This window comes from Manduca sexta, chromosome 15 (genome assembly GCF_014839805.1).
Source record: "Manduca sexta isolate Smith_Timp_Sample1 chromosome 15, JHU_Msex_v1.0, whole genome shotgun sequence".
NCBI classification, from domain to species: Eukaryota; Metazoa; Arthropoda; class Insecta; order Lepidoptera; family Sphingidae; genus Manduca; species Manduca sexta.
The window spans coordinates 8,878,853-8,900,387 of NC_051129.1; the positions used below are offsets into that span (position 1 = coordinate 8,878,853).

The 21,535-nt window shown below is 33.2% G+C and overlaps 2 protein-coding genes across 3 annotated transcripts in view; one reads left to right on the top strand and one right to left on the bottom strand.

Annotated features, from left to right (window-relative positions):
• Positions 1–620: 620 nt before the first annotated feature.
• Positions 621–21,535, bottom strand: part of LOC115451089 (collagen alpha-1(XVIII) chain) — a 212,849-nt gene continuing 191,934 nt past the window's right edge. For both annotated transcript variants that reach the window (XM_037438829.1, XM_037438828.1), the window contains 10 exons: positions 21,301–21,399; positions 12,075–12,327; positions 10,909–11,018; positions 10,442–10,534; positions 9,633–9,773; positions 7,892–8,022; positions 7,324–7,503; positions 6,892–7,035; positions 6,518–6,601; positions 621–3,876 (listed from right to left, as the gene is read on the bottom strand). In XM_037438829.1, the coding sequence (XP_037294726.1) occupies positions 3,771–3,876; positions 6,518–6,601; positions 6,892–7,035; positions 7,324–7,503; positions 7,892–8,022; positions 9,633–9,773; positions 10,442–10,534; positions 10,909–11,018; positions 12,075–12,327; positions 21,301–21,399 (1,341 nt within the window). In that variant the 3' untranslated portion in view covers positions 621–3,770. The remainder of the gene's footprint in view (positions 3,877–6,517; positions 6,602–6,891; positions 7,036–7,323; positions 7,504–7,891; positions 8,023–9,632; positions 9,774–10,441; positions 10,535–10,908; positions 11,019–12,074; positions 12,328–21,300; positions 21,400–21,535) is intronic.
• On the top strand, positions 17,468–21,531 carry LOC115451090 (cytochrome P450 6B5). Its single transcript, XM_030179292.2, has 2 exons — positions 17,468–18,903; positions 20,533–21,531. Exons 1-2 carry the CDS (start codon positions 17,541–17,543, stop codon positions 20,697–20,699), a joined length of 1,530 nt encoding a protein of 509 aa, XP_030035152.2. The 5' UTR covers positions 17,468–17,540; the 3' UTR covers positions 20,700–21,531.

The window sequence follows — 21,535 nt, forward strand, 5'->3', positions numbered from 1 at the left end:
CTAACAAATACTCAAATATCTACGTGTAGACTTTCTGCATTTTTAGCATTACTGACATCGTGTCTCGTGATGTGATTTCTTATAATCAATTACAATTATTTATGTGACTATATAAATATTAGTTTTTGGCTGCGGAGCCTCCCGCGTGAAAGATTTCCGGGATAAATATTTTCCTAGGATAAAAAGTAGCTTATAGCACTCAGGAGTAATCTGGCTTCCTGTTGGTTAAAAAACATCAAAATCAGTTTATATTACTGCCTGTAATTAGCGCACTAAACAAATTCGTCAGCTTTACATAATAGTATAGATGTGATTAGGTCTTTGGATGTTTGGATATTGATTCGAAATAAACGCAAAAATTCCTGAATGGATTTAGAAGACAATACTATGACCTAGATTCAAGTATAGGTTACTTGTTATTCTAATAATTTCCCCCCTGGGAAATATTTGAATTTTCAATCAGATTTTTAAATTTTTTACTTATAAAGACGGTCAAAAAGACAAATTGTTATAAATGTTTATATAATAATTGTTTTATAAAGTAATTTCACCCCGTGGTTCCCTATGATTATAAAAAAAAGTACGAGATTTATACTTCTGGGAGTAATAAAACAAATATGTTATACGATATCGCCGTGGAAACATTTATTTATATTTACTTAAAACTATATAAATACAGTCATTCGTAGTATAATACAAGAGTTTGTATTCGATGTCTAAAATTATAGCTAGGTATAATCGTAAATGCTTGTTGGTATGTCATGTTGATTTATATTTATATGCTTTACTATTTTTGTAAGACAACTTTTTCATTACGTATACAAATTGATACAAAATGTTTCGTAAATTTTTTGGAAGTGAAAGAACTAAATATTGGTTTTTGATTTCTCAAAAATTTATTCATAAAGTAATTACGCAATAAAAAATTGTCCTTACAATTTTGATAAAATTTTAACATAATTGTAAACATACACAATACTACTACCTAATCAAAGAGGCCGCCACGGACCAAATTGATGTACAGTCGGCCACAAAAATAGCCTTTAAGCTTTTGTGTTCGTTAACTTTTATATTGTTTTTTCTTCACTGAAATAAATTTTACACGGTTTACTTTATTTTAGATAAAGAAAAAAAATATTTCGCTTCAAGTCAATGTGTAGAAACGCTTCAAACTTTTTCATATTTTCTTCGTGTCTGACTGTACCTATGCGTTAAAAAACCTGCTTTTAGAAGTCCTTTTGATTCTACAATATTCTATTATTCACGAATAAATTTGACTTAACTTATGTTCTTTATATATAAACGCGTATGTTACGATTGAAACAATGATGTACCGAGACTGAGAGTATTAAAAATAAAATGATTTTTTGTTTTACCAGGAAAAAATCAAGCATTTAAGTAATAACTTTTGGAATAATTATGCATTCAGTTGCGCGTTCAAGTATTTTCTACAAAAATAGTAAAGCGTTTCAAACAGAGACTAGACTACATTATAACTTTAGGTACAAAAGTTAAAAATTATTCGCTACAATATTGATTGAACGAATTACGATATAATAAAAAAATCAGACTTCTTTTACTGTGATAATTGCTACTGAAACGGCACTACGCGTGCTTTCTATAAAAAAATCGAATGGACAGTCTTCAACAAAAAAAAAAAAATAATATATAATTTAGCTACACATAGTGCGCCAATTTCTTATTCTGATACTGCTTTATTACAATGAGTTATACCTAAGTTCTAAGCTGTATATACTTATATTCCGTTGCCTACGTAAAGCGGGATATAAAAATTGGTATATTTTACATACATTCGGCGTTTAACCGGCCATTACATTTATATTGAATCTAAAATGTGTACACACTGTTCTAATCAGTAAAGTTTCACTACTCCAACACAATTGCTTTAACTTAATAAAATTAATTAGATAATAAAAAATTACACTAAATATGTACAGTCTCAAATTAAAATCTCTGAATTATAATCACAAGAGATTTTTTTTAATTTATTATGATTTTAATGTTAGACCCTCAGTTTTTTTATGTTTTGGAAACAAGTATTAAAACGTGTATTTTTGACAAACAAAAAAAGACATCCAAAAAGGATGCATCCGTGTAAAATATGCGTAATTATTAATAGTTAGTAGGTAAATTAATTTTAAGTCAATTTTTGTATTGAAATTTGTATTCTTAAAAATCATTTTAAGTACCTTTATAAAGCATCTATAAGGATTGAATATTCTTGTATTTGTTTTGGATAAGTAATATTAATTTATCTACCTAACTACAAATGATACAATGTGAAGAAGCTCTTATATATATTTGCTAAGGACGCAAAACTGTTTAACGGATTTGAAGTTTTGAATTTATTCAGCTACTATTGTGGCTGATGGTACAAAAAAAAAATTTGGACAGTTTGATTCTTATGCAGTTTACTTCAATGTTATATCTCTTTTCTTTGAAACATTAAAAAAATTTAGGCCAACGAATTTGCTAGATATTAACCTAGTAACAACTAATTATAATTATTTAAAGTTGTATTCAACTTCAATATAACTTATTACTCAAATAGATGTTATTGATTCATTCCATTTTAAAATCCATTATTTCTATTTTATGACCATTAATGTTTATAACTGAGGGTCTCAAAAAAGTATGGAAATCGATAATTATACAAAATTTATTTACACAGCGCAGAAGAAAAGCGCAAAAACATTTCACTATACATTGAAAATGTGTACAAGTGCACTCATATCAGACCTGCTACATGTTTCATGAAATTTACTTCGATAAAGTCGACCCAACTTCAATAATATCCCCTTCTTTGTTATAATACTGTAAATTCTGGAATAAGAAAACGTTTTGAGAATTTTCTCAATGTTTTTTTAACCTAGTTGAAATTCTTCGAAAGAAAATGTCGCCTAAGTCAATTAATCTTTCAACCGTATAATTAATAAATAAACTAATCATATGGAGATTTCATACAATATAGACAAAATTTCTCATAAATAAAAACTAATAGCTGTTTTAGCAAACGATCCCTATCTCAATCTTCAATCTGATTCCGAGAATGAACCGATCAGAATAGCTTATTTTTAAGCGTGTCAAAAAAAACTGTTCTGATTGGTCCATTTTGAGATAGATAGAAGAAATAGATTGGGATCGTTTATTCATAATGGCGATCTGATTTTATAGTCTCATTGTTTTGTATCTGCTGTTATTACTCGAAATTGGCAAAATCACCGATAAATAAACGATGGCAGCATAATATAAAAGAAGAAAATTTCTTAATGGCGGTTAGTAGTAAATATGGTTGTAATTCTAGCTTCTAAGCTATATCTATAACAGACAAATCGTTGTAATCAACTCGTTAATTGTTAATCGCTCTTGTCAACTATGCAGCAGGCCTACAACTCTGAGGCTAAAGCTTATGCGCTTACTTTAATAGGAATCTCTTCAACATCAAGCTTAGCGACTTGATACGATTAATCTCATTTGAAATGTGAGCATTCGACACTCAATTCTGAACTGTATTAGTGTTTATTTAAGCCTAGTTCTTCTTTGTAATGATTTTCTCAGAATAGGAGAGAGGTTTTAGAATTTGATATTTTACGATGAAAAGATCTGATTATAGTTTAGTTTCCTTAGGATCGAAATTCTGTATAAAGGTGGGTTAATTTGAATGAGATTCAAGACACAGATCACTTGTGTTCTAACTTCAATAAATTGAACTAAGCCTCACATTAAATAATCTAAATGTTGAGATGCTCCTAGTTTTCTCTGAATGGTTGAGCAAATATTTCGTCCAATAACTGTTGGTACTCGTCAGCATCGTAGAGGTAATCTTCGTCGTCCAAAAGGTCGGTCGTATTGTATCTGTAAGAATACTCATGTGAATAAAGTAAACAATAATTCATAAGTAATAACTATGAAAAAACCGGTTAGCATTTTTAGATATTACGTGTATATTATTCTTTTACAGTTGATTGTTTAATCGGATAGTATTCTTTTTAAATTTGTTCCACAGGAAACCGGCTAAGGTCAAAAATCATGCTGCCTAGTCAAAAGTAAAGAATAATATTCATAGGCTAAAACAACACAAACAAAGGAGAATGCCCATTTTTGTATGAGTTGGGCTACGCTTGCGTCTGTACAAAACCTTCACTAAACTATAGGGAATATATCCTAAATCTTATACAAATTGAAAACAATTGGATATTCGATGGGAGTTCGGAGTAATTAGAATTTTTATAACTCGGTTATTTTGAGGTTAAGTATGGACTGCAATAATGTACGGTAGAAAGTAACTACGTGCCTGATTAAGTTCCGTATTGCAGTACCTAGTTAATATGGCTATAAACAATTATTGGACATTTTTTTCACTTAGCTTTAATCGCCCTTATAAGAAACTAATAGGTATTAACATATCTGACGAGACGAAGCTCCAATAAAACTTCCAAGGTAGTATGGCGGAATATTAGTTTTTGCACTGAGCATATACTACCCGACCCTTTGTGTAAGTACATATTTTTCTGACTTATGACTTATTCTATTACATGGATTAACTTAATCTTTATTTTCACCTACCATTATCTCATTTCAATATGGCGTCAACACATGTTGTAGAATAGATTCAGCTTAGTTTTTATGACCGGCCGCATGTCTGACGCCAACCCTCTTTGGAGGATTCCGATCCCAGGCAAGTCATGTCAGAAACACCGTGATAAAATGTTGCTTGGCCAGGAAATCGAACAGGAACCCAGGAACTAACTTCACAGCCTGATTAGGCTAATAGTTACTTATCATAGGAAAAGAAAAATAAAACAAGAAATACGAAATCCGATGTATATTTTTATATAGATGTGTATTTTTGATAGATATGGCTTCCCAGAAAACAGACAAGAACTTGATGTGGCCGCAACACGCTTATAATACTGCTGAAGTGAGTGAATGACTTCTTGCAGTGCTGGTCGGGTCATGTCATGTCGTTGTTGTCTGTGAACCTCTCTATTAACTGATCTCCAGCAGGCAGCACAAATTCATTCCAGCCTTAAAACCTAAAATATAATGTAAAAGTTGAGTAAACATGTTCAGATTATTATTATTGTTAAACTGTTTTCTTTAGTTTTTGCAAGATTTTTCCCACATTGTGGGTAGGTTAATAACAATCTACATAACTTACAAACTGGATAGCTTGTCTAAGAAATATACTTATCGTTGCTGTGGCACCGCAATGGTGCAGTTAATACACCGTCGGGATATGTCGCCTCGATTAACTGTCCTGGGTCTAGGCTCTAGACGATATTGTGTTGCTAACTAAAAGCCTTCCGTCTCAAAGTTCGGAACAGACACTATACACCTTGTTTCTTAACGGTGGATTTCTTGACCCAACATTAAAGTACATAAGAATAATACTCCGATCTTGAGTAAAATATTTTAATAATGAAATATTTTCATTCAGACAAATCTAAAGTGTCAAAATGTCATTAATTTCAGTTGCCAGTGTAATAAAAATCAGTACTCATATATTCATTTAATTAAAAATAAAGTTCAGGCATGTTTTAGCTGACTTTAGTATTTCTGCCAATGCAAGTACAAGTCGCCATTTGTTTGTTTTTAGAAGGATTAATATTTTTTTTTTTTTTACCAGCTATTTGGAGTTTGGTCATAATTATGAAGTAAAATATATTTTTATAACAATATTTTTGTTTAATGAATAATATATTTAATCCATATATTATAGATTCAAGTAAATAATACATTAATTGTACATTAATTGTGCATATTAACTTTCTTATTACATTTAAAAGGGGAATTAGTTGTAAATTGGTATCAATTCGCCATATTGGCAGTAAATTATCCGGTGTTTGATTTGCAACAATTAAACAACTTTTTTTTCATATCTTTAAAACCCCTATTTGCTCATGACTGAAATAAATACAAATGAAGTAATAATTAAAATTATGATTTTACATGGTTATTTGGTTAAGACGCATGACTGACGCAAAGATAGCCTGGTTTTGGGCATTGTCCTTTAAAATGACAATTTTATTTCACAATTAAAGAATCATCCCTTAAATCATAGATAGTGTTATTTTTACTTTTAAAGATAATTTATTTTTATTAAGGCGCGTCGCACCGCCGCGCCGATTTCAATAAACGATCCTATTTTTTCAATCCATCTTGAAAATGCACCAATCAGAATAAAGTATTTTTTGACATGCTGACAAATAACTTATTGTGATTGGCTTATTCTAGAGACGAGGATCGCAGATTAACAATGGGTCGTATCGAAGTTTAAAAATAGGAATGTATAATTAATTCGGCAGTTAGGGACGTTTATAAACCTCTTTTGATCTTAAAAATTAAATTATGTTAGAAATTGATTTACAGTCTACGCAAACAATTTGTTATAATTATTGTCAGATGTTCACTGTTCCAATTTGAATTTCTATTTATCTATTTTTTTACTATCATAATATATTTAATATCAATTTGTCGAGTGTAGAGATCTTACCTTACAGTGTCCCTTTTTCTTCTGACGCTAGTATTCGAAGTGGCTTCTATACAAAGCACTGCGAAATGATTATTGCACGGGTATCTGAAATTCGTTAATATTATGAATAACAATAATTATTAAATATCGATTGGCATACTTTCATAAAGCATGGCATAATAATTATGGTTTACTCTATTCTACATATTTATAAAATTTAATTTTCTATTTTTAAATATTCGCACTATGTCAAATTAAGGTAATGTCAAAATTACCCTGTAAAAGTCACTGGCACATTATATAGTCACAATATTTAAAAATGGAATACGACATACTTCGCATATTATATGTACTGAATGATTATTATTTCATTTTCAAAAGTTTCTTCTTCTTACCGTTCTTGTGACAGGAGTTTGTGTGAGTAGAGGGAGGCGGCCATGCCCCTGTTCTGCGGGTCACTGTTCTGCCATTCATCACAGAAGGTGTCCAGGGCGCGTTCGCCGCTTGCGTGGGATCCATGCCATATCAGTTTTTGAGGCCTGTGTGAGTAATTTTATATAAAAGAAGCTAAGGAAACTAGCGAGACTCATGTAAATATAAAAAAATAACAATATTTTTTTTGTATGGTAAAGTGATAACTGTACCTGATGGTAAGTGGACATTTTGCCAGCTTGTCCACTTGGAACTTATCCCTGAAGGATTAGGCTGAGGGGAAACTAGGGCACCCACTTTTTACCAGGTCTCTTCGGCCCCATGATAGGGCGCGCGCCTTTTGTCGAATTAAAAAATAAAAATATTGAATTTAAATAAAAAATGTTATAACTTACCAATGAGAGTCGGTAATGATATTCTTTCCATTAAAGCTGTACAATCTAGGTGTTCCTGGTATGAGACCACCGCTGCCATCGAAAATCTCCGAGAAGGATTTGAACAGCACGTCACCCTGGGTGTTGACTACGGGCAAATGCCTATCTGCATACCGTACTGTTGAATCCAGATTTTGTATCCTGGAATTATATGGGTTATTGTAATTTGAACACTTAATGATGTTGAATAAGGTGTGGTTTGATTGGTTATAATCGTCAATTTCTACGACATCAATGAATGGCATATCTGGTTCAATCCAAATCAACCATAACGTACATTATCTTTTAATGCATAAAATTCGGCTTAAAATCAGAATTCATATACATGAAAAAATCATCGCTCAGAAATTGCAATTATATACATTACAGATAACGTAACAAATAATACAAAAACTAAACAATACAAAATAATTAAAATTGTAATTGTCAATGCAGTTCCAAATTATTCTGGTTGCCGTACAACACCCTACATAGCAGTAGACTGTCTATGACTGATGATGACGATGATGATGATAGCTAGGGCACTAACCTGCTAGTGAGGAAAGCGCGGAAGGTCCCTCTCATACCGGCGCGTCGAGCTTGTCTGTAGCAGGCGTAGTCGGCCCTCCGCACTCCGTGCATATTGCCAGGTAGAGGATCATTCAACGCCGCCAGTCGCAACTGAGGAAGAACAACTTACTGCACTAACGTAGAGACGTGCAGTAGACATATTTGTCTACAGTGTCGATAGGCCAGCTCGACCGTGGTTACTACCTGACAGTGGTACTCCACTGTCAGATAACCAATTGCTGGTGGTTGAATATGTATGCTAGATAACAAGCACCGTATATAAGGTGTTAAAACCCACCATAGTGTCTTACGTATTGTAGCTTTCTGGGATTAGCCTGAGCATATCCGGTTCAAATAGGCCGGCATAATTATATACATTGGCGAGGGGTAATCGGCGACCGACCGATAATTTTGTTGCACCAGACTTTAAATGTATAATCTAAATTATATTGACCGAGATCTATGTCAAAATATGAAATGTAAAACAACAAAATTATGTTTGTAAATTTAGCCGTATGCACGCTGTATACTGTTTCATAGTTTTTATAAATGTTTTAGTATTTTTGTTTTTTTTTTCGTTAATTTTTCGTTATTGTTAAATAGTTTTATGTGGATTTTCTCCACATTTTTACGGTGATGTGCGTGTATTAGCTTATATAATTAATCAGACTTTGTATACAAAAGACATTAAAAAAATAAATAATTTAATAATAATATTATAAAAGATTCAATGGACAATTGATGACAAAAAATAAAGCCCGGAGTTTCTTTCTGCCTTTCTTCTTCGGGTAGTTATCGCTTAGGTAGTTAGTGAAAGTCTGGTAGGTTAGCTAGATTAGGGCCTTTATTGTCCTCACCGACGAGGATCGCGACGCGGTTTTCCCTTATTGTAAAATTACATATATACATAATTAAATAACATAAAAGCGGCGATAGCCTAGTTGGGTGTGGAACGGACACAGACGTGCCGAGATGAATGTCCGCAGGTTCAAACCCCAAGGGCACACACCTCTGACTTTTCTAAAAAATCATGTGTGTATTCTGTGTGAATTTATCGTTCGCTATACCGGTGAAGGAAATCATCGTGAGGAAACCTGCACATCTGAGAAGTTCTCTATAAGAATTTCGAAGGTGTGTGAAGTCTACCAATCTGCAATAGGCCAGCGTGGTGGACTAAGGCCTTATCCCACTCAGTAGTAGAGGAGGCCCGTGCTCAGCAGTGCGTAAGTATATAATACAGGGCTGACATTATATTATTTTTATTATATATATCATTTTATTTCTTCTTTCCTACCAGCCCGAGCTGGCTTCTTTGTTTACTATATTTTTCATTTATTTTATTTTCAATATAAATTGTCTTTGTTTATATAAGCTAATTTAATTAAGTAATAATTAAATATTTTCATGTACCTTGACTTATCATAAGTGCAACTATGTTCGCCTACCTGATGAATAAAGCTTTTTTTTAAATTTTATTTTAATCTTTCGTCCAATGACGTGCCTACAGTTTTGGGTATGAGCAAGCCACAGCAGCACAAAAAATGTCGCATCTCGATTCGAACACGGGTTAATTAGAAATGAGATATATACATGCTGATCCCCAATGCGTCACACTTACGTGGATCACTATGGTGGGTTTTGCACGTTGTGTATGACGGTCGCTATCCAGGCTTATAAAATTATCTTCCTGTATCTTCTAAATTATTCAATAAATGACTTACACTCGGCCCCGAAGAGACTGCGGGTGAGTTTTCTACCAAATTCGATATGGGCGGAACGTGAACGAGGCTGGCGGCTGGCATCGGCGGCGTCGCAGGCGCCGGCGTTGGTGGCTGCGTCGCCTGAGTCACCAGCGATCCGAGCTAGATATATAAATAAATAACGTTCATTGCCAAAATTAATATTACAACAAATTTTCATATAAATATAAGGAAAGTAAAGTAAAAACCGGCGATAGCCTAGTTGGGTTTGGAATGGACTGCTGAAACGAATTTCTGCAGGTACAAAAGCCAAGGTCAAACACCTCTGACTTTCCAAAAAAATATATGTGTATTCTTTGTAAATTATCGGACGATGGGCTCAGAACTGTGTTAATATTATTTCTTAATGATGTTCAGTTAGATATTACTAATTTTTACAGGTAGGCGTCTTGCGTGTACCAACTAACCAAAGAATTACTCATATCTTAATTCAGTGTAAGCAGTTGCATCCACATGTACCATAATAAACTGATAAACTTAATAATTACATAATTTATTCGATAGAAGTCCATAAAAAATCAAATAATAACAAAATAAACACTTCTATTGATAACTTAACACATCTAAATATTGTTTTACACTCAAAAAATCCGCAAATATTTGCAGAACTCTTAAATTCCATTAGAATTGCGTATTACATTTTTCTTATTATAATGTCATCCATTTGCCTAGCAATTAATACAGTATTAGATTAAAGCAAAACTAAAATAATATCAAAAATCGTTCGAAACAATTTCATCGGTGTCTATTGATTTCGATTCTAGACTCACCAAAACATACTGCCAGCCGGAATTAACTTTGACAAACAAAGCTTGCTCCTCGACAACATAAGCCAGAGCACCGACGGGACTTGCCGAAGCCAACTGAAAAACGAAATCTACAGATTGACCTGCATTTGCATGTTTTGCTTTTTAGACATATTGCCATTCAAATTCCTGGCGATAGATTGATCTGGAATTTAGATTTAGTATTTACAGACTTATATATATTTACATTAGGGTATAATATTCACTTATAGTAAAATTGCAATAGGAATTTGTATATTGGCAACCATTATGAAAGAGAATAATATAATAATAAAATTTAATGAAGGGGATAAGACATTTCGATAGGTTTACGCTATTGCCATGGGACTATAATTATAATTGGACTTAATTCGTCGTGAATCCAGTTCTATATATAAAAGAGCAAATATACAAAGAAAAATGGTAAACTAAAAAATAAAATATTTATTTACCCTCATCATTTCCTCTGTAGTCTGGAAGACAGCTGCGCCAGGAACTGATCTCTCGGCATGCGAATCGTCTGCAGCGTGATGCCTTGATCCATAACCTGACAGATGTGGCACTAGACGTGCCAAACATGTAATTACAAAAAAATTCATTAATATTGAAAAGTTGCGTTCCTTACGTATCGCCATCGTTTATATTATCACGGAACTGCATGAGTTCAAAGAGGCTATTGGAGACATCGAAGACATACACACGTATTCATAAATATGTACTATGAGAAAGCATTTTGCACCCGAATGCACAATGTTGGAAGTTTCATACTTTTCTTTGGCTTTGTTCAGCTTTCTTTATCAGCTAATTGAAGTAAAGTAGTATTTCAATATTAACCAAACAACGTTTTATTGTATTCCTACGTACTGCAAAGACTGTCTTTCCCAAAAACACTGAGAAACAGACTTTTTATCATAGCACTGCTCTGCACTCAGCTAAGTACCGTTTGCGAACACGGATATAAGTCTTAGGTTTTCATAAACCTATGAACTACTACCATATACTATTGCCTACGTACTGCAAAGGCGTGTCATATCGAAAACACAGTTTTTTTTTATCATAGCATTGCTCTGCACTCAGCTAAGTAACGTATGCGAACACGGATGTAAGTTTTAGGTTTTCATAAACCTATGAACTACCACCATATAAAATAACATAGTAAAAACATCATAACTTTGACGACTTACCGCTCCTGTCTCTATCGTTTTCTTTTAAATCTCTCAGTTCCTTAAGAGCTTTGAGCTCATCAAGCGGGCTCTTTAATACTGTTGTCCCGAAAGCGTGCATAAAAAATATACATAAATAACTTTGACTTTGGAGTACTTTTTTATGATAGGATTTGGTAGATGGTTGATAACGTCTACAGTTTTCGTTGAAAACATGCTGTTACTGAATATGATTGAATAATTAAAAACTTAATTGATAAAGTAGAAAGATTCCTTAATATATTTCAGTAAGCAGTAGGCAATTTATCATCATCAGAAAAGTGATCGTTGTATTCACTTCTATCAAGAGTCCCGAAACACATAAACTTTCAGTAACAATTTATATTTGAAAATTTAACCTTCAAAAGCAACAATTTTATGAATTTTAAAAACTCCAATGCTGGCATTTCACTTACTCGGTCTTCCATAATACTTCGTGCTTCCATGCACCGAATGTTCTTCGTAGACACCTGGTTCTCCTTTTGGACCGACGATGGATACTCCAGGCGCTCCAGGAAGCCCTGGAGGCCCAGGCGGTCCTGGTGGTCCAGGAAGATACTGTACCGCTTCAGATAAAGATCCAGGTGGACCTGGTGGCCCGGCTGGACCTTGAGCACCTGGAAGGCCAGGGATTCCATCGAACCCCCTGTCTCCTTTGTCGCCTTTGAACTGTTAAGATAGAACCATTAATGATGCTATTGTCTCAGATTTTCCTTATACAGTATTCAGAGAGGCAAGAACTCTTAAGTTGGAACATTTTAGAACAAAGTATGTACTTGACACTGGCGGGTTATTTGCCTGCGGAACTAGATGTTAAATATGATATTGGCCAATAACGGCAATTTGAATATCTATTGTTTTATATCGATTATTTGAAGGCAGAAATAAACAAATCTTTGGTATTCATCCAGAAGGACCCTCGCATGCGAGATACATAGCTATTAATATATTTGATCGATATGACGTGGAATCCGCTTCGATGATTTAAATAATCAGATTATGCGATTACTAATTATTTATTATTTAAAGTTTATAATTTGGCAAGATTAAAATGCAACGAATGCATTATCTTTTTAATAACAGATAATAAAGGATTTTATCTATATATTACACTTAAAGAGATATCGTTGTACACCTTTTTGGAGTGAAATTTGGCAAGATTAAAGTTCATTTAGAAGAGTACAGAAAAATAAAATTTATGTATAATATATATGTAAAAAATATATCTAATTCGACGGTTGAATTTCGACTACTGTACGACTAATAGTAACAATAAATATGTAGGAATTTATAACTTGACTGCCCCGGTGGCGTAATTTTATGCGTGCGCAATACGACCATCGCTTTGAGGTGCCAAGTTCGAATCCTCAGTTGGGCGAAGTGAAATTGGGTTTTTCTGCTCAGTTTTTGCCCGGAGATTGGGATTTTTACCCAATATGGTGATAGGCTCGCCCCGTGTATCATGAGAGGAACACACTCGGTGAAAAGTGGGCTCCCTGGCTGCACCTCTGCCTACGCCATAAAGTGTGTGTGTATTATATAAATTAAGAAAATCCTATTGTACCGACACTTAATTAGATAATCTCATAATATTCATGACGAGCATGAGTCATAAACCTATGAACTAATAATAATACTTCAAGAACGACTATTCAGTTTCACATTTAATCCCTTTTATACCTCTACAAGCTTTATCACACCTCCCACAAAATATTACGAGGCGATAATAAAAAAATAGAACAGAATGTAAGTCCTTAAACTGAAAATAAACTTCGACCTAAATCCAAAGTATACGTTTACGGATAACATGGAAAATCTCAAAGTTTCCGACGTTACGAGGAAAGGCGAGTTTTGTTTTATGAAGGAAGTCCCATCGGGATAATTTCGTAATAAAACTGTTGGAGGGTCAAAACGGCCGGCCTACCCTTTCCTTTTCTGGTTAAGGCGTTCCGCCTAGCAAAAAGACACGCTTACCGTATTTTAAAAAGCTTATTCGATATTTATAATACGTATAAAAAAATGAGCGTCATATAAGTACTTCTTATCTTTACTTTTTTGTTTCAGATTTTTATAATATGGATTTTTTTCGTTAATTAAATAATTAAAATGCCACTAGAATTCTTGATTTTCTCCTAAATTTAACAATATTTTAATCCGCATCCAACACTTTTCTATAGAAAATTTAATAAGAAATATTTTGGTAGGGTAAAATTTTCAAAAAAATATGAAATTGTTTTTTAAAGAAATTATCCGTAAATCTTTGCGTAACTTGTAGGTCGTCATGGGCGCCGGGAGAAGTGTGCAAATAGGTGCACATGCACCCTACCCAGAAATAAATCGCAAAAATATGTCACTGAATAAATCTGCAACAATGGTAACTACCAACCACAGAGGTTTTTTTATGATAAAGCATTTTCAAAAACCCACGCGATTTGAATTAGAAAAAATGTACTTAATTATATTATGTAGTATAAGTACGTAGGTGCAGATGCACCCCCCTAAAACAAATCTTATCGGCGCCCATGTGAGTTCTAAGTATAGAGCGAATTTCTCAAGGCCGCATGCTCGACGATGGGCCTTAAGAATAAAACTTTCTTCAAAAGATAAATCAATTCGGAAGCGCCAATGATTTTGATCCTTTAAAGTGGTTTAATTTTGTTAATTAATTTGTCGGTTTTGCTAGAGTTTGTGACGCGCCAGGGTATGAAGTTTTAATTGCGATAGTCGCATTGTAATGTTTATTGTGATTCATTGCTTTTGTTTTGGAGATCAGCAAAAAATATATATTATAGCGTTACGAAATCCATCAAAACTATTGATTGGAGTATTGTAAAACACCGCAAGATGGAGACTTAAATATATTTTAGAAACTATGATTGTAAATTATGGCAGATTATTATTATGAAAATTACTTTTTCGTAGTGTGGGAATAAAAAAAATGTTAATTAGAATTTAATCTTGAATAGTTTGATATGAAAATGTTCAAACGACTTTTGTAAATAATTAAACAGCTATTACATTAGCAAAACTAGTTTGAACAATTCAATCTGGTTCTTGATTCGGGTCGCGAAACTCGACAGAACTAACTATAACAGCTACCGCAATTTAATTAAAACAATAATTGTCGATGCCATGCAATCAGAATCGGTCACAATCTATAATAGTATCTACTGTTTAAAGCTTAAGAATGTTTTTTGAAACGTGCTAATTGCAGGATCTAAACCGATTTTGTTTTTGTTTCACTAAAATTACTCCTAAAACGACATTAGGTACTCCTGCTACTATAAGCTACTTTTTATCCCAGAAAAGTATTTATCTCAGAAAAAAAATTTCACGCGGGCGGGGCCGCAGCAAAAAGGTTAAGTTTAAAGTTATAAATATAACTCGTAATATTCTACTGTGAACGACTATCCGCGTTTATTTTCTGGAATAAAATGCTATACTATTTAGATCTATGATCAATTGGATTCTCTATACTATTTAGTTGAAGTATTTGTTAGAACTGTTAAAGGACATTGTAGTCAGTGTAACTACTGAACATAATAAGACTTAACATCGCATATCACAGGATGGCGAGCGCAGTGGAATATCAAACAATACTTTGTAATTCAAGGTGTTGGATGGTGTTTCTACTGTTTTTGGGCGGTCGTATCGCTTACCATCAGGCGTATAGCAAGCTCGTCTCGTCATTCAAAGCATAAAAAAATGACTCGTGAACGTAGCTCGATCGTAAGTAGTAATAATATGACGCAAAACATTTTCAATGCTTACATATTTTTTAAGAACTGATAAAAAATACATTATAATCTATTTGTTAAGATAAAAATTAATCTTACTTATTACGATTAATCAATTACATTACACGAAAATGTTAGTGTTGATATAATAGGAATTTAGAGAAACCATTCCAATTTCAGAGACTGTTTGAAGGTCCTACCTAGCAAAACAGCGCTCTTACCGCAGTTTAGAAGCTATCTATTCGTCATTTGTTATAGATATCGTAAAAAAATGTAACAAATTTCTACAATATATTATCAATACTGTGCTTGTTTAAATATTTTTATAATATGGATATAGTGTAACCTGTAGATACCTTCATAAGGTAATCATACGCTCTTATACTGAATACCATTGTATTAACTAATGATATCACTAATAAAAAAAAATCATAATGCAAATGCCATTTAAATTACTGATCCATGCATCTCAACACACATAATTTTAATTACCAACCAACACTATTAGACATTTTAATAATGAACATTTCGGTAGTTTAAACATTTAAAAATGAATTACAATACATATTTTAAAAAAATAATTCGGTAATCATTAAACATTTCCACCTATAACTCGCGCGTCACTATGTACTACCATAATCATTGATGTCTCAGTATTCCAATGGCCGTCCTGAGCCGAGGTTCGTAACCCGTTCATGGGTTACCCTCAGCATGGTCGCTTAATTTTCAAGGGTTGCGAGTGCCTAAACCGCTCATCCAAAAGTCAGGTGTGTTTGTAGCCTACCCTTAACGGGCTAAAAATGTAGTCAGATAAAAAAATGTACGGAACGTATAGTTCAAGGCCGTTCGCTCGGAGTAGAGTTTTTAACAACAGACGCTCATTATAAGATATATATTATAATGTAAATTTGTATAGATAGAATTTAAAATTGTATATAATTTAACACAATATACGTAATATCTAGAAAGATCTTATTTTTATTTACTTCAACTGGTAGACATGCGTCATCGGAATGTTAACTACTTACTTTATATAAAAAAATGGTAACGGTCTTTTAGAATTGTCTACGGACAATATTATCATAGATGTCGGTATCTTAGACTTTTTTTTTATTTCCTTCAAGTAGTTTGTTCGAAGTTGTATGTAAAATAACGAAATGCCAATGTTTTCCATAGTCTACATCTAAAATAAATTAAATGAATACCCAACACAAAAAGCCACATTCATTTTTATCTATTTTTAACAGACCTTTAAAACGATAATAGAATATATTATATAATTAATGTTAACAGATCGAATAAAACTTGAGTATTAAATAGAGGTCTTTTGTACGCGACAATCCGTCTGGGTTGGTACTATCGTTGTGTATTTTGATAAACAACAGTGCGTATTATTCAAGCACTTTTATTGTCTGTTTTAAAGAGCATTGTCGGTTATTTAATTAGCACATAACATCGTAATAAATGCACACACTCTTTTTATCCCAAAGGCGTAGATAGAGGCGTAACTGGTAACCAATTTTCGCTGTGTGTATTCAGTCCCATGATGTGATAGGCCGAGCCTATCATCATACCGAGCACAAATTTTAGACTTAGAACCCGAGACTTCAGCACTGCAGTTGTACCGTAATACAACTACGCCACCAAGGCATTAGTAATATTTATTTATATATTACTAGCTTAAAATAATATTAACATTAATGTAATATTATTAATATTCATATTACTCTAAGGTCCAATCCAATCCGTTCAGTAGTTTTTTCGTGAAAGAGGAACAAACATACATACATCCATACATCCATCCTCACAAATTTTCGCATTTATTATATAAGTACGATATACTACATAGAATTCACATGCATTATTAAACTAGTTTAAAAGTAGTATTGCCACCGTTAATAGTCAAGCATACCGAACCACAAACTCGTTGTTAAGTTATACAAAAAAAGTAATTTGCGCAATGTACAGAATTTTAATATGGTATACTGAACCATAAAAGGAACACGAACAACTAGCGCGGTATTTATCTTTAAGTGCACGTTCCTAATTGTCGTTTACTGATGCGCGAGGACGATATGAATTTGCGACTAGAGCGGTCGTGTTGGGTCATTTATCGCGTATACTTTATAGAGTAAAGACTGCACAATGTTGTTCGTTTTACTAGTGATTGTGTTTACGTGTTTATATTACTATGGAGTGCGTACATTCGATTATTGGAAAAAGAAAGGTGTTAAACATGACCCACCCCTACCTTACTTCGGGAATAACTTGAAACAGTTTATGCAACAAGCGAGCATGTGCATGATGGCCACGGAGGTTTACAAAAAATATCCTGAAGAGAAAGTAGTTGGGTTCTACAGAGGCACCAGCCCCGAGTTGGTGGTACGTGACCCGGAAATAATAAAAAGAGTTCTTGTCACAGATTTCAATTGCTTCTACGCGCGAGGTTTCAACCCTCATAAGAAAGTAATTGAGCCGCTCTTGAAAAATGTATTTTTTGCCGACGGAGATTTGTGGAAACTGATCAGACAAAGATTTACACCCGCATTCAGTACGGGAAAATTGAAGGCCATGTTTCCATTAATTACAGAAAGAGCGGAGAAATTACAGGTCCTCGCCGAAGATATTGTTGACGAAGAATATTACGATGTCCGAGAGCTTATGGCGAGATATACGACTGATTTTATTGGGGTCTGCGGTTTCGGTATTAATATGGACACAATGTCCGACGACAATTCGCAATTTCGACGACTCGGTAAGAGGATTTTTGAAAGAAATTTCAGAGACGGTGTTTGTGGTGCCCTTAAATTAATGTTCCCAGAGCTGTGTAAAAATTTAACATTGCTGTCACCAGAATTAGAGATATCTATGGTCAAATTAGTGCAAAGTGTACTAAGAGACAGGAACTATAAACCCTCCGGTAGGAACGATTTTATCGACCTCATGCTTGAATTAAAAGAGAAAGGGAAAATTATTGGTGAATCGATAGAATCAAGGAACCCTGACGGCTCAAAGAAAATTGTTGAACTTGAAATGGATGATTTACTTATGACTGCTCAAGCGTTTGTATTTTTCGGAGCTGGTTTTGAAACATCATCTACTGCATCCAGTTACACATTGCACCAGTTAGCTTTCAATCCGGATTGCCAAAAAAAAGTGCAACAAGAGATCGATACAGTATTAGCGAAATATAATAACAAATTAACATACGAAGCTGTTAAGGAGATGCATTACTTAGAAATGGCATTTTACGAAGCAATGAGGATGTATCCTTCTGTCGGTTATTTAATTAGAGAGTGTACTGTACCAGAATACACAATTCCAGAAATAAATCTTACGATAAATGAAGGTGTGAAATTGATGATTCCCATGCAGGCTATTCATAAGGATGAGAAATATTTCAGAGACCCTGAGAATTTTGACCCCGAGCGTTTCCAAGACGGCGCCAAGGAGGATATTAAAAACTTCGTATTTTTACCCTTTGGAGAAGGCCCAAGGGCGTGTGTCGGTAAGTTAAGTTTTTATCTTGGCTCTAAAAATTTCTTTTGCTACTTGACGGTTGGTGTAATGCTGTCTAAAAGTTACGAAACTAAATTAAGTTTTAGTGTCCGTAATATTTGCTTTGGTGGCGAAAACTGGTTATAAATTTACTTACTTACGCAATACCAGTCGGCCAAGTTATGCCACATTTTTTAAACATATACTCATTAATGTAGAATATAATCTAGTTACTAGGTATTAAAATGTTGTATTTTTATTTTATTTGTAGCGGTAAACTCTACAAATAAAATAAAAATTATTTTATTTGTAGTGTTAATAATAAGAGGTAAACTCTACAAATACAAAACTAAGTCAATATATCTTTCACTTTCTTACTTTTTCTTATTTACTAGTTTTACATTTAGAATAGTTTTGGACACATGTGGTGCTGTTCGAGATTTAAAAATTTGTAAACTATGTAAAATGGGGTCTATGTAGTAGACGATATGTGGCATGGCCCACTAAGCCAAAAAAATCAAAGGCGTTAATGACGTAAAGAAATATACTATAATTATTTTGAGAATACATCCGTATCAAATTGTTTTAATACCGTTTGTTATCTACACATATGTAATCACAAGACGATAAGTGGCGATAAATTTTGACGTATGTACCTTGAAATGTTATTGCTTCTTGATTTTTTGTTATAATTTGAAGCTATTGTTTCAAATCGTTAAGGAATATATTATTCTACATGCAAAAAAATATAAACGGATATCATGTAATAAATTTCATTGAATAAGACATTCGATGGATGCATAGAAATACTCACTTTTTATTGTATCTTATTAGATATTTTAAATATATAATCCTATTGGATAATATATTTAAATAAATTTTACTCTAAAAGCAATGAAGATAATGTCGTGTAGAAAGATAATTTCATACACAGTTGTATTTAATTAACACTCCAATACGTCATGTGTCTATTTTTCTAACTTTATGACTTTTATATTTATTTATTTTTTTGGTATTGCTAACGTCTATGGACTACGGTAACACTTACCATCAGGCAGGCAGTTAATTCCCTTAGGGACAATAAAATAATGGAATAACAACTTTGTTGAATCAGGTGTGTAGCATATGCGTAACTCATTATGGAATTATATGCATTAAAACATTTTTATTATTTTTTCAAGTCATAATTATTTTATCATATTTATGACTATTATTGTTTACAAATTATTATTTTTAATTGTATTTATCTGAAAACGAGGTCTGCGACATCGGCACAGTGCTGGTCTTCAGCTCACATTATGCAGTCAAATAGTTAGCTATAATTTGGATATACATCAAATCTGTTTCGTGCATCTTCTGTTTTGTCCCATCACCACCCTAGCTGGAATGGTAGGAAATGTCTTTGGCATTAAGTCCTCAGTTATATAATATAAAAAGTGCAAATAAATCAATCATTACTTTTTCTCCATACCTGATATACCTGTTAGGCTTTTAGTGTCTTATTTTTTTCTTAAATTTCAAATGAGTATAATTAGCTATAATTTCTGTTCATATTTATAATTTATGTTTAGTTTGAGTTACCGCAATAAACATATTTATTACTTTCTTGCTTTAATCGATAAATTATTTCTTGTTACAGGTGCTAGATTAGGTCAAATGCAGTCTATGGCTGGTATTGCTGCTTTATTACACAAATTCAGCGTCGAACCTGCCGCTTGCAGCTTGAAGAACCCATTACCTGAGCCTACAGGAATCGTCTCAGAAGGATTCATTGGAGGGCTACCGCTTAAACTTAGGAGGCGTTAATGTAAATAAGCGTAGATTTTGGAGTTGGACCGTGTTGCTAAATGTTCTGATGATTAGTCAAAATATTGGTTCCAAACTATCGTCTAAATATTGATAAATGTTCTAATTCATGATTAGTCGAAATATTGATTCCAAATGATCGAATAGATATCGTCATATGTGTTATTCATGCTCGGGCTTGTTTCACAATGTTCAAGGATATGTCTGAGTTAAATATAACTCAATTAAAACGTCTTTTGACTACCATTTATTTAGGAGAATAATTTATATATTTGGTCGCCCTATTTTTATTCGATGATTAGTGTTTATTTGGACAAGAAACAGGCCTAGAATATTTTTTTTCTTGCTCATTTATACTTATAATTTTCGATAGCTTGAAATTATTATTTTTGAATCGTTTGTGGAATCATTTTGCCTAACACTATTGAGTTGAATTTATGTTTTTTTTAAATATTACTTATTGTCTCCGTCATTGCGAAACGTTGTGGTATTGTATAATTGTGATAGATTATAAATTATTTATTTTTATAAAGACTGGATTTCTATAATTTGATGGTTTTGTAATTAAAGTGATTGAAATTTAAGTATGCTTTCTACTTACCATTGATAGATCTAGTTGACTGATGCCCGAGTCGCCTTTTTCGCCTTTAGGCCCCACTGGGCCCGGTATTCCCGGAGGACCCAGAGTGCCGGGACGTCCCTATATTAAAAAAATATTAATATTGTCATAACGTTGCATAATATATGCATAATAATCTACAAAAGTGTGTTGATTGTTTTACCTTCGCATTCTGGGGAGCAATAAAAGAAACACAAAACGAATATTAAAAAACTTG

What these genes read in the sequence shown, in the direction of transcription:
- LOC115451090 (XM_030179292.2), top strand. Translation starts at nt 17,541, where the DNA reads ATGTTGTTCGTTTTACTAGTGATTGTGTTTACGTGTTTATATTACTAT. An exon ending in AGGCCCAAGGGCGTGTGTCG is followed by an intron (nt 18,904 to 20,532) that starts GTAAGTTAAGTT and finishes TTCTTGTTACAG; the next exon opens with GTGCTAGATTAGGTCAAATG.